The sequence below is a fragment of the Pantherophis guttatus genome, chromosome 6 (assembly GCF_059756535.1).
Source record: "Pantherophis guttatus breed Tessera chromosome 6, ASM5975653v1, whole genome shotgun sequence".
Taxonomy (NCBI): domain Eukaryota; kingdom Metazoa; phylum Chordata; class Lepidosauria; order Squamata; family Colubridae; genus Pantherophis; species Pantherophis guttatus.
In genome coordinates, this window is record NC_142068.1 from 45,050,477 (window position 1) to 45,064,376 (window position 13,900).

Below are 13,900 nucleotides of genomic sequence, written 5' to 3' on the forward strand. Positions count from 1 at the left end.
TTTATCAAAGAATCAAAATATTAAAGAACATTTTACCTCCACTTTCCCAGCTAAGGAAGATGCACTTTCTGCCAAGCAAAAAGAAAGATGTAGGAAAAAAAGAAACTATCCCTAACTTTAAGATTTAATGCACAATGTGTACTGATATAATTTCTCTTATAAAAGCAGACACAGACTTCGTTCAACCAAGCACAAATATTCTACAATGCTGAATTCATAGTAATGCAAAGTGATCACTAGCTTTGTGGTTGGAGCAAGAGATACCCTTACTGTTCCTGGTTAAGTGTAGACAACAATTTCCTCTGACAAATCCAACAGAGCAGACCAAGCCTTATAGAAAGCAAAGGACATAACCCTAGGAGAGATAATCTAAAATGTTTTTCCTTTTCTGATGCCTACCAGCAGCAATATAATTTTTGAACTGTAAACTGTCCAGAGTCATTGATTGAGATGGGTGGCTATAGTAATTGAATGAATGAATGAATGAACGAATGAATGAATGCAAATAATTCTCCTGCTCATTTTTCAGCCCAAAGCACCAAGCAAGCCATCACAGAAGCTGCAGAAAAAATGTAAATGCGGTAAGATGCTCACTTGCACAAGCATTCATTTGCATTTGCTGGGCATGGGTGAAGGATGCCTTGTGCCTCTGAGGCCTGCCTATATTGTGAAACAGACATCCAGTGCCACTGATCTGTTCACAGCCATTGCATTCCTGTTGCTCTTCCAGTTCTGAGAAAGAAAGACTGCACTTGAGATGCTGCCATGTCTGCTGAAAACATAGGAAGGTAGAGAGCTCTTTTCGGCCATATATGCCACCTGTGTGATCTGGGTTGGTAGGTTACCTGCTTAGTAAGAGAGATTTAATTTCTAGACCGTAAAAAAGTAGAATAAGCAATAGTGAATCCACAGCCATTTCCTGTCAAAGCGGGCCCTGTAGAGTTTTAGCAGGTTCCAATATATGGAATTTAGGACAGCCTATGAGCTAAGCCTTAGTAATGAGCCTGCTTAGTTAATTTCAGTGGTCTGCAGGAGCTATTAGCAAGCTGAATCAACTCAGATCAACCCTGACTCCTGAGCAGGCTATATGCCGTTTGCAGCAATATTAGGATACTTTGTTACTTTAGGTACCTTTGCGTCACTCCGAAAGTACAAGGCCGTGATATTGATTTAAGCTTTAATAAGGGTCCTCAGCCATCCAGCCAACACAGAGATTTCCTCGTAAACTGACGGCAAGGCAGCGCATTCCCTGGGCTGTACTTCTCATCGCCACGCACTCAGCACTACCCTTACAGGGCAATATGCTAACAAGCCAAAGCCAATTAAAAAACTGCCATTTTCATGAAGCTTCACAGTCCATCTTTCCATGCCTGGTGTTCATCATGCTGAAGCTGCTCGATGGCAACGCAGGCCCCGCGCACAGCACTTCCGCCTGCTTGATTACATGCATTTTATATACTGTCAATGGAGGACATTTCTTTATTGCGTTCCAGGGCCTGGCCTTGCTGAGCTTTAGCCCACTGCAGGTGTTGGGATTTATAAATAATCATTCACGTTGCTTCTCTTTGTTTTATGATTTCATCGCCAATGTTTGTGCTACAAGCTAGCCATGCAGGAGGCAGAATTTTCTTCCAATTCCCACTGCAGACCATATGGGATCCTCCCTGCAATTTATCAAAGAGAACAGGAAGCACGTCGCCAGAAAATATTATTTAATGCACATCCCTGATAAGAGTTTTTCTGGGTGAACTACTAACCCTCATGGGCAGCGGATGGGGGAAATAATACAAACCTCTACTAAACGTTCAAGAAATAGGGTATATTTTCACCAATAGAGTTGGAGCTTTGCAGTTTTTATTATTTCTGGAATTTCCTTTTGCTTCTTGTAGGTACTGCAGCAGGAGAGCTATGTTAGTATATGACAGCAAACAATCAGGAGTCACCTTTTCCAATTAACATATTTTATTACGAGGCATGAGTCTATGCCTTTTAATAAAGTCTACCAGAAAAGGGGTTATTGGTCTCCGGTTTTGTTTTTTCCTTCCTATGAAGGCAATTGCCAATTTTCCTACCCCCGTATACCATTTTCCAATGGTATCAACTCTTCTTCGCCTCCCAATAACATGCAGATAATGCAAAAATTAAAAAAAAAAGATTTAGAAACAATATGAAATTACAAAACCATGCATATGTATTTTGAATGGTTTTCCACTTTACTCTGAGCATCACGGTTTGAATTTTTCAGCAGATAATTCAGTGTGTGATGATTATGGTTTGATCTTCCAGGAAAAAGCAGGAAGTGACCAGACTGAGTTAGCTTTGATATAAGCAAAGATTCTAGATTCGAGGTGGCCATGTCTCTGACATGCATGCAATTCTTACCATTTTGCTTCAGCTCTGGGGGAAAAAATCCAGAATACTCACCTGCTCCAGTAATTGTGGATCCAAGCAATCCCCATCATCATTAAACAGGGCATCCCAGCTCTCATCTGCCATGTTGTCAGCCTCGCTGTGACTTACTGGATCAGTGCTGGTGTTAGTGGTCTCTTCCGAACTAGATGGCACACGATTTGTGGGTGGTTCTTCTCCTTTGCCTTCAGAGGGATACTGCAAGCTTGTACCTAGTTCTCCGAAACCTGGCTTTGTCACTTCTAAGGGTGTTCCTGTTCTCTCCAATATGCTTACTGGACAAGATGCCATCTTCTCAGAGGCAGACTTCGGAGACCAGCTGGCAGTCTCCTTGGAAGGACAAACTGGCTCCACACTACTTCTGCTCTCAGGGTTCTGGTCAACCAAGTCCAAAATGCTTTCCTCTGTTGCCAGTGCAGCCTTTGCCTCAAATGTATCAAATTTATACTGGCCTGTCTCATCACACAGGCTTTTGTCCTTATCGTGTTCACTATCACCTGCCTGTAACTTTTCATCACCTGCTATCTTAAAGACACAATTGGGTAGATCATCTATCTTCTCAGAAGTCCTGTCTGAACAACTAAAACCTATAGACACGTTTGAATTATCTGGAAGCTGCTCTGCATTCTCCAAGATGTTATGTGTCTCCACCTGAATTAAAATGTTCTCACGACTATCAGCAGCTACTCCAACCTGATCAGAGTTAACTGAAGAGTGGGAGATACAGCTCTCATTCTTGTCGCCATACTCACTTGCTTGTGCTGAAGCAGGAACACTCTCCTTTGCATCTTTAACTCTACTACATTCTAAGATGCTATTGTTACTCATTGCTGTTTGACTAGAGTTGCTTTGTTCTATACATTTGCATCTATTATACATGGTTATCTCCTTAGGAAACAGATTGCTTTTATCAATGTACTCCAGCAAATCACTTGTGTGTGCTGAATCAGAGTTTCCTTCCTCTGTGCAGATGGATGAACTACCCTTATATGTCTCTATGTTATCTGGAATCTTCTGGTCTGCAGTTCCAGATATACTGTTCTCACTTATTCCGGTCAATTCTGAACCACCTTTACTATCTTCGCTTAGCATTTTATGTTCCAAGGAATTCTGCCTACCACCTTGACCTGGTCCTACTGCTTGTGACACAACTGCTGCCCTCTTGGTCCTGCTGGTGACCTGCCTTTCTGATGGGCAGATACACTCATTTTTCCATGAGATGTTGATGCTACTAATCTCTGGCTGGAAATCTGCCATTCTTTCCCCTGAGGCAGCAGATTGTACAGTACAGCACTCATATGTCTCTGTTTCGCTCACTCCAGTAAGAGTTGGGTCCGGGAAGCTGGAGGAAGGGAACAAGTGTTGTGATGTGGCCTTCTGATGGAACTTTGGACTCTTCTCTTCCTGAGCCTTTGTCCTTTGGTTTCTTTGGCAGAATGCATCAATATGGCTTGAGTCCTGGGGAAAAGATCTTCTCTCTTTCTGAGGAGACCTAGCATTTTCCTGATCATTCTGAAGCAGCCCTTTCCTAGTTTTAGGGTTTTGTCCTGCCTCACACGCTTTAACACTCTCCTTCTCTGTGGTGGAGCCGTGACTCTCCCTCCCGCATTTGGTGGCCACGGAAGTGCCACTTTTTGAGACTGCCATCTCACGTCTTGCTCTTGGGACATACAGAACCATGTCCGGTTTCCTAACTCGTACCCTGGTTTTGTCTGTATCTGGCTGCATGATGTTATCAATATCTGTAAGAAAGAGAGAGAGAAAGAAAGAGAGAAAGACGATCAGTTCAATGCAGCAGCAGTTATGTAAATTAGCACAATGTACTAATTAAAATAGAATTCATCAGAGCAGATTTGAGGTTGTAGTACTTAAAAAAAATTGTTCTGAAATAAGGAAAACATAGAGTAAAGCAGAGCTAGTTGTGCACGATAGTGTACACAAAACAGCATCAGTAACTGACATTCCTCTACAGAAAACTCTACTGCTTAAATATTTTGACATTTTGATTATTCTTTTGATCAATGAACTACTTGAGCATTTCTTATAGGTCTTGCATCAGATTTTGAGGCTAACAGATCTCCTTTGTGGTTTCTTTCTTTACTGCTAAACATTTTCTGATATTGCTCTCAAGAAAGGAGGATAATCATGCTTAAATAAACCACAGTAATTTTGCACTAGGCACAAAAAGAAAGAGAAAGATATAAATCATGCTCATCCGATGGAACCTAGTATAGCTTGTTATTTTTAAAAACTGGTATAAGTAAACTTCAACCTGCTGCCTCCTGCATCTTGGTACCCTAATCCCAGCTGCTTCATACTCTAATCAAACTCCTCTCAGGGTTTTTATCAGCTTTGCCACTATCCTGTAGGAAATCACAATGGTGTTTGTCATAAAATCAGCTATCCTTACAATACCCCAAACTCTATCCAAAACCAAAAGTTTCTATGTTGCATTTAAAATCCACATTAATACTTTTGTTCAAAAAGATTTTGAGAATAAGACAGTTACAGAAAAGTATGTTTTAGGATAGGTGAAGCAGCAAGTAAAATAGGTATGCAATTTTATTCTATATTGTAATTCTGGTCTCTAGCCTCAAGGCTCAAGCTGCTGCAAATATCATTCAGTGTCTTTGCTCTAGAGTGGGAGGGGAAAAAAATCTTTTAAAAAAAGACCCAGATTTATTAACCTATACTCTGCACAACTGGCAATTCTCTTTATTTAAAGAATATGTGCAAATCTCCAGGATAAAATTCAAGATTCTCTTGAATCTTGAATTCTCTTCTCCAGTCAAGATTCTCTTCTATTAATTAATACACCAATTCTTGCTGATGTATAAGACACACAATTTCTATTTACCCTATCACATTTTAAATGTGTTGTATATTAACTGACTGGCCAAACTAGTAGATTTGAAGAAAATTGCTTTTATAGATGTATAGACAATTGTATAAATTTTGGAGCAATTAATGAAAGGAAGCAGAACTATCTCTAGAGGGTGATAAGATAATGTTCTGCTGGGTCAGTGAAGGCTGGGGAAGTATTTACCAATTTCTGCATGACACAGAGCACCCACAAAGTTCAGGAACAATAGAGAACCTGCCTTATTAAATTTTCTGCCCGAGAGACTAGGGGGCAGACCACAACTCAATGATAAGACTACATGTTTTGCATGCAGAAACTGATAGGAAAGAGTTTTGTTCTTCTGGTCAAAAGTATCCCTTCAGTTTCAGTGGACAATACTGGCTGGATACAGTGTAAGATGGCCAGGTACAGATTAAATTTCCTGTTTTGCTACTTCTGAAAAGGAAGCAATGGAAGATCCTTGCCCAAAGGTTGTTGTTGTTTTTTTTTTTTTAAATTGAATCCAGCATTCTTTGGGGAAAACAGGAAACAAGTTATACAAGCGGGATAGTATTGTATAAAAAATTGAAAAAGATATAAGTCTTTGAGTTGAAGGAGGAGTTTTCCATGGCTCGCTTGCCTATTTCATCTGAAGAACTAAGTGTAAGCTTTCGGATGCTGTGTGGATCTAAAAAGAGCACCAGTCTCTAACACATTTTATCCTTTCTGCCTCTAATATGGAGATGAAATGGATACTTATCATACATGAAAACATGGAAAACATACATGGAAACTGTATCCTTACGATTTATATTGATATTGTTCCTGATTGCTTATTTGTACCCTATGACTATCATTAAGTGTTGTACCTTACGATTCTTGATGAACGTATCTTTTCTTTTATGTACACTGAGAGCATATACACCAAGACAAATTCCTTGTGTGTCCAATCACACTTGGCCAATAAAAAATTCTATTCTATTCTATTCTATTCTATTCTATTCTATTCTATTCTATTCTATTCTAGTCTAGTCTAGTCTAGTCTAGTCTAGTCTAGTCTAGTCTAGTCTTACTTAAATCTACTAAGCTTTACAAAGGAAAAAGGAATCAGAGTATTCCTTCTCCTCCTCCTTCTCTTCCTGCTTCCCCCTCCCCTCCTCCTCCTCTCCAAATGCCATGGAGGGGATTTTGCTGTGCCCTTTTCTCTTTTGCAATTGCATTCCCCTGGATATGTAAGAAGTACAGTATATATATTCTAATCTGACAGGTTCCTAAGGGACAGATCTAAGCCCCTTAAGCAAAAGATCGACAGACTATAAAATGTCACATGTTCCAAAAATATATAGCATATATGGTATTAAATGATGGTTTACACATTAATAAGGCAAGAGCAAAGATACTGTATTGAACATACCACAGGTATATAAAGAGCTCGGTTTTATGCATTTATCTGTATCTCCTAACAACAGTTATTGAGCGAGACAGGATTTATGGCAGGATGGCGGTATTTACACAATGTGCTTTTCTGGTTCAACAATGGGGTAAGTGTGCTGTGAGAATATTATAGCTCAGAAAGGAGTGGGGCAGGAGGAGATTCATTTTAATCTCTCAAGCCCTGAGTTTATTCTGGTTTAAGCAATTCAAGATGTTGGATTATCACCTGTAAATCCCTATTTGGCATAGGGCTTGGTTATGTGAACACCATAACCCAGTCAAAATGGGGAAGTTTTCTAATCCAACCCAATCAGTCCTCCAAGAAAGAATTGGAGCTCTTTAGAGAATAGTGAAGAACTAATAAAATAAACGAAACCTTGCTTGATTAACTTCTTAGAAAGATCAATGGATATCAATATTATCTAAGATACAATTACCCTTGCACTCATTTTGTTGACAAAGTTCAGAGTAAACAGGTAGTGATAGTCTAAGCCTACCTTAGTTCATCCCAGCCATACCAATGCAAAACGACATAATGTCAGATGCAAAAGACCAGGTCCACATTAAACTGAGTATTACTATTCATGCCTATGCACAGGAATCTACTCAACTAATGGTTAGCAATATTTTGGCAGCAGATAAGGGTCAATGGAATTCAAGAGGAGTTGGACTTAGTCCATTTGTGGCTATGTAGCGACTCTAACTTGATTCGTCTTTTGACTCCACCCTCAGGTTCTACCATTCCTTCTGCTACATCTGAAGGTTTGGAAACATACACAAATGTTAGAAATACACTCATCATAAAGTGTACACCCACACAGAATCTTGTTCATTTGCCAGCTATCTCTAAGAATACTGGATCAAACCCATTTTCAAACAAGGAAGAGAGCAAAGAACTCTGGACATGAAGGGAATTTAATATAAATGCTTTGAAGATTCCCAAAGTATTGGAAATGTAAAGAAAATCTCTTTACATTTCCAAACCAAGAGATTCTAATCTCTTCTTAAAAACTTCCAGTGTTGGAGCACTCCCACTTCTGGAGGCAAGTCATTCCACTGATTAATTGTTCTAACTGTTAGGAAATTTCTCCTCAATTCTAGGTTGGTTTTCTCCTTTATTAGTTTAATCATGGATGAATGGTCAAATTTACATTTGCAGCAGATTACGGCAGGCTGGTTTACCACTCTCGGTTTACCAATCTCGGCTTTTTGTTTTTAAGTTTAAAAAATTTCCCATGATTCAAAGCCAAGGAAAAAATGCAAGGTACAGTCTCCCTTCATCATAAATCCATATTCCCTTCCAAGACCGAAACAGCTATATTTGCTTCCTCTTATTCAATTCCCCTCAACCTGAAACCTAACCGCTACCCCACAGCCCCAGGTACTTGAAGCCCCCTTCTGCCAGGGGATATTTATTTTTCATAAGCTTTGGCACAAACAGCCAAGGCTGCTCTCTGCTAGGCCCCAGGCCCCTATAAATATGCATCAGGTCACGTTTATAGAGACAGATGGCTTCAGGGTCTGTCCTCTGGTAAAGGCGAAGAAAGAGTTGGAGAAGGGTGTGGCCACATGATTAATCACTGCCCACTTGGTTTAGGGGTATTCATCATGGCCCGCTGTCAGGTAAATCACTGGAAAAAACACCTCTCTAGTAATTAATGGGAAGTGACGGATGGACAGCCCCTGGGTCCATTAATCTGGACTATCAGCAGCACACCAAGATTATGAATGTCAGGATGTATAAACTGTTTACCAATCAATAGCACCAGAAATTCATCCAAGGTTCTCATTTCCGAAGCTCCTCCGGTACATGAGGCTGTTTTTACTTTTTCCACCCAGCTCGTCTCTTTTCATTTCTCCCCATCCTTGATTTGCAATAAAATCACCAGTCAATTCACCCGGAATAACCTAAAGGGTGACATGGGGCTTGGAAGAAAAGGCCTGCAGCAAAAGAACTAAGAAAAGCCTTTCGGTGTCACCTAGGCACATAGATGCCCTCAAAAGGTATAGAACAGAGGTGTGAAACTCATCTGGCCCGCAGGGTGTTTAGATCTGGCCCGCAGCGAAGGACTGGCCCGCAGTGCCTCTGCCAGTGAAAACAGGCTCCCTATCTCTGTTTTCGTTTGGGATGCCCTCCTGCAACCCTCTGCCACGAGGCCCTCCTGAGCTCTGTTTTCGTTGGCAGAGGGTTGCAGGAGGCCGTCCCAGCCAAAAACAGAGATTGGGAGCCTGTTTTCGCTGGCAGAGCACTCGGGCCACCACAGGCGCCCCTGACATGACTGATGTCAAGCTGGCCACGCCCATCTTGGCCCCCCGAGGTCAAACACAACCCTGATGTGGCCCTCAATGAAATCGAGTTTGACACCCGTGTATTGAATAGAAGGAAGGCTACTAAATTAACCATGATGCCTACTGAAACAGCATTGCAATCTACCACAGACAGGTAAATGATTAAATATCCAACTGGTTAAAAACATGAAACTGGGCTGTGTTGTTGGGGAGGAGCCTTTTGTCAGAGTGCCATGGTTAGAAAAGAACATAAATATAGGGCCAAGAGTTCTACTCATGCTCTCCTCTATAGAGCCCAGCCAATGTTTTGAACTAGAAAAGCATCCTCATAATAAAATGTTTTATTTGAAGCTCTAAGAAACCATGGTATGCATGGCAAATTTTATAAAGAGTCCACAGACTGTTTCATGACCATGATACAGATAGAACAACTGGATTTTTTTAAATTCTCCAATAAGCTACTTTAACCAACAGAATGATCCCCTTCATCATTATTGACTCAGTGAGAAGAAAAGGTATCATCAAGACAGTTTCAGCCCAAAGGAGTCATTTTTCAGCTCTAAGTATGATCTATTTCTTTCAGAATAGTCACACCCACTGTGAAGGAAGAATTGTGTTCCACAAACTGGGTGCTCTCAAGGTATCTCATGGCAACAACACTAATGACAGCAAACAAAAGCTTCACTCATAATTACTTCTCAAATATCATATGTGTAACAAGTATAAAGTAGAGCAACACATCACAAATGTTACAATAAAAAGAGGCTGTAAACTCAGCATTATGGTAAACAGCAGTTTCACGAGAAGGAAACAGAATAATACAGAAGTTAAATAGGGACTCCAAGGAGTACCACAAGAACAAGTAGGCTCTCCCAGTGTATCTTTGATGACTCCACAAAACAGCGTCCCCTAACCTGGCAGCCTACACTTTGATAAGTCAGGTTACCACCTCCATCATTCATAGTCAGCACAGCTATGACAGGTAAGGAAGGAGGAGTTATAGTCCAATGCATCTGGGAGGTGCAAGGTTGGAGAAGACTGCAATAAGCAATTTACGAGAAAATTAGCAGGACTGTGAAGATAATTGGACTGATGTTGGGAAAGCTGAAAATATGCCCTTGCCAGTGTGCCTGCAAAATGAATACATATGTGAGTCTTCCTTAATATCACATTATTAATTAACTGAAAGTCTTAACGTTTGTCATGGATATATCCAGAGTGTTCTATTTCTTCCACTCTGAACTTTTATCAGCTCTAGATCCCTGTAGTTCCTTCGTATATTTTCCAGGATTATACAGCCCACTGAGTTTTTCTTCATCCTATCTTCCATAAGGAGTAGTCAGAGAATCAGAATAACCCAATGGTTCAAGTATCAATCTCTTGCAATTAGCAATCCTTTGAGAAGCTTACTATGCATGGAATATATATATTCAGCCTTCTCTGACAAATCTCCAGAGAAGATTCTGCAACTTCCTTTTTCTACAAGAAGCCTCCTTAAAGCACTTCCCATTATGCAACTTACATCTGTTCTTAAACCTGTCATTTGTGCCTCTTCTGCAGTTCCAATGAAATAATGGTTGCCTTCCAGACAAAATTGTAAAAATTTCACCCATAAGTTGCCTTGATCCCTAAAAATGTATATTTGTCCTTAGAAATTAATAGCAGTTATACATTTAAATGAAAATAAACAATAAACATACCCTATTCATCCAGTTGTACTTGCTCATCAGTGAAACAGCTAATAAGGCATTTGTTGTTTGGTTAACCAACCTTAGGATATCTGATATGCTCTAAAGAAACAGAACACAACCAGAATAACCAACAAGTTATTCTGGTTGGCTGTATCTGCTCACAAGAATATGTCATCACATTCACTGCTCAGCCACCCTGCACTTAGTTTGATGTATAACTGGTTTTATGCAATTTGGCTTCTAAAAATATAATTGCAATTTTTAGAATTGGAAGTTTACTGAGCTTGATTTCAAGCCAATCAGAGTCCAAAAGCATGATGACAACAATAAATTTAGGGATATTTATTATTGTAAACCTGCTGACATTTGCAGATTTCAGTGCTTCCTTTCAACCACAGTTGCTGAAACAAAGAGGTTCTCAGATTCTGTTCAGTGCTTTTTAGCTCATGATCATATTCAGAGAGGGGGGGGGGAAGGGAGGGAGGGGAGGGGGGAAACTTAAATGAATCTGACTGCTCAAAAATGAATACCAGGGACCCTGGAAAAAACCCCTCAAGTAAACATAAACTACATATTCTACATCTCTGGTTCTGTGTCAGGATTTTAATTAATTTAGGGACAGTTTCTCTTCCAAAAATTGGAGTTAACCCACTGGCAGCCTGAACTGACAAAAAACAAACATTTATTTATTTGTTAGATTTATATAGCCATCAATCCCACACAATGTTACTCTAGGTGGCATATAAACATATTAACATTTAAAACAAAAAAAAAATTGAACATATATAAAAAAACACCAAGAATGCAGAAATACAACAATCATTTGACAACATATAACCATCTTGAAACCTCACAATGGGATCCCCAAAGTTGATGGGGAAAAAACCAAGTTTTAAGGACCTTCTGGAAGGCAGAGATGGAACTAGAATTTTTTAAGACCCCAGGAACATTGCCAAAATGGTATTATTTTTTTAAAAAAATTAAAATGTAAAAACTTTCAGATGTACTGGTTTCACTGCCAATCTGTCACTCTTAAAATTATTGCATCATCTGATGATGCGTGTGCCATGTTTGTGAAGCCCTCTTTACCAGATGATGTTGATTTAATTGACCAGGCATGAAGAGGCCAAGAAGCCAAATGAGTTAATCATTTGGAATGGACTTCCCAGACTAGAGCCTTCCATTTGTGCAGAACTACAGTCTTCCCAGCTAACATGATCAATCCTTACAGAAATGGAATTATGGAAGCTATATTCCAACTTGATTTGTACACATTACATTAAGACTTAACTCCCTAGAGAAGGACCCTAAGGCTGGAAAAGATGAAGGAAAGATAACAAGATGACCAGCAGCAAGGCGGAGGACTCAGTTATGCAGCAATGGGTGCACTATTGGAAGATCTGAAGTTAGGGACAGATTGTCATGGAGAAAATCTATACATGTCACTAAGAGTCCTCACAGTGACTTGATGGTACATAATCAATCATAATCAATTCCAACCTGAATGCAGGGCATTGGCTTGGAAAGGTGAGCCCAGAGAATATAGCTTTAAGGAAAAGAAGTTTCTAGACTCTTGAAGCAACAAGTCCTGTGCTGAGCAAGACTGGATTTGAAAATTATAAGTCTTCCTGAGAACAATTTGTGTGTCCACTCCACCACCCTCCCTTGACAGCCATTCAGCCATCCTTCATCTGTGCCGAGACAATCTTTCCACAATTTGTCATCATGAAGCAGCACAACTTGCACTGTGCCACGGTCTGAAAAGCCACAGCCAGTCACACTTTCTATTAAACCTCTCTTGCTGTCAAAATTTGCAGCCGTTTCAACAACCTCTGATTCTCCTTGCCACCCTTAGAAGATCCATACTTTCTACAGCAAATGCAGTTGTGGCTAGGATGCTGGTGTTCCATGTAAGGTGTGAGCATCAGCTATGTGTGAACATTGTCTACCAGTGTGCGGATATCTAACTCAATCATGTTTTAGACAGGTTCCCATGAATAACACAATATTTACATCTTATAGTTTTATTGTTAAGACTATATAGTATTTAAGCAATATGAACCTAATTATAAAACATGAAGTATCTCTTATACAAGGATTCAAAGGCAACCCAGTACATAGATGTTTATCTGGGTTACATATAAAAAATGGTATTGCAGGAATGAACAGCAAAAAACAAAATAAAAAACACTCTCACTGATGAGACTTTTAATTTTGAAACAAAATGTTCAAGCAAGGAGCAATTAATGCTCAAATACTCAATTAAAGAGTTTGAAAGTTGCAGAGACGAGGAAAGAATAGACATATTTGATCATAATTAAATTAATTAGCTGCAGATTCAGAACACACTAAAGTTATTTATATCATGCCATTTTATTCATAGAATTCACTGTCACAAGATGCAGCATTAGTCGTTGGCTTTGAAAAACTAAAGCGGCCTTTCTCATATAGCTTCTAGATGTCTATGACTAAAGTTCCCATCATTCCCAAACAGCATAGCTGGACCAATGGCTGTGGTGGCTAGAGATAATTTAACATATCTCAGATCAAGGATACTGAAAGAGTCAAAAATATTGAACAAGGCAATTTAGAAGATATTGGTCAGCTGCTGTAAGTTATAAATAGTGGAAAACTAGTAACTAATGTGTCTCTGAGATTATGTCTGGGAACTGCAAACTACAGACAAGACTAGATGTGCCTTTAGTCTGATCCACTTCTGATATCCTTCAAAAGCTTTATTCTGTGATATTTTAAGTCTAACTAGACTCTAACTACTGCATCGGCCTCTGCAGAGATTTTGGGTTTTTTTTTTTTTCAGAACAAGATGCAAAACAAAAAGAACAGGAGGAAGTACAGCTCACAAATTTTATTTCTCAAGATCTTGTATCTCCCTTGTATCCGCAGTCTATTACACACTCCATCAGATGCCTCCCCCCCCACCCGCCACGCCTCGGCACCAATCCATTTCATGCTTAGAGGATTGAATCAGTGTCCCTTGGCGTGTCTCCTTTTCACACTATGCTGAACAACACAACTTCTAACTTGTTCTCTAACTTCTGTAGTAAGTCCCTTAATCTATACCACAAGACAAGGAAACTGAAAAACAACCCAAGGAATCATCTGACTTCAAAACTAGGCAGGATGTCAAGCCAAAAACAAAAGCCTAGGACTAGAGATCAGTAGATAACAGCTTCTAGAGCAGGGACCTGATATTTAGTTTATTCTGAGGAACACT

The 13,900-nt window shown here is 39.7% G+C and overlaps 1 protein-coding gene across 5 annotated transcripts in view; it reads right to left on the reverse strand.

Annotated features, from left to right (window-relative positions):
* Positions 1–13,900, reverse strand: part of R3HCC1L (R3H domain and coiled-coil containing 1 like) — a 40,016-nt gene that overhangs the window by 12,906 nt on the left and 13,210 nt on the right. For 4 of the 5 annotated variants that reach the window (XR_015728623.1, XR_015728622.1, XM_034439855.2 and 1 more), the window contains exon 2: positions 2,425–4,151. Coding sequence is in view for 3 of the 5 variants with exons in the window: in XM_034439854.3 (XP_034295745.2) it covers positions 2,425–4,151 (1,727 nt within the window). In the remaining 2 variants the exon portion in view is untranslated. Of the gene's footprint in view, positions 1–2,424; positions 4,152–10,674; positions 10,735–13,900 lie in introns of those variants that run through there. The other variant, XM_087872781.1, reaches the window with a different exon arrangement.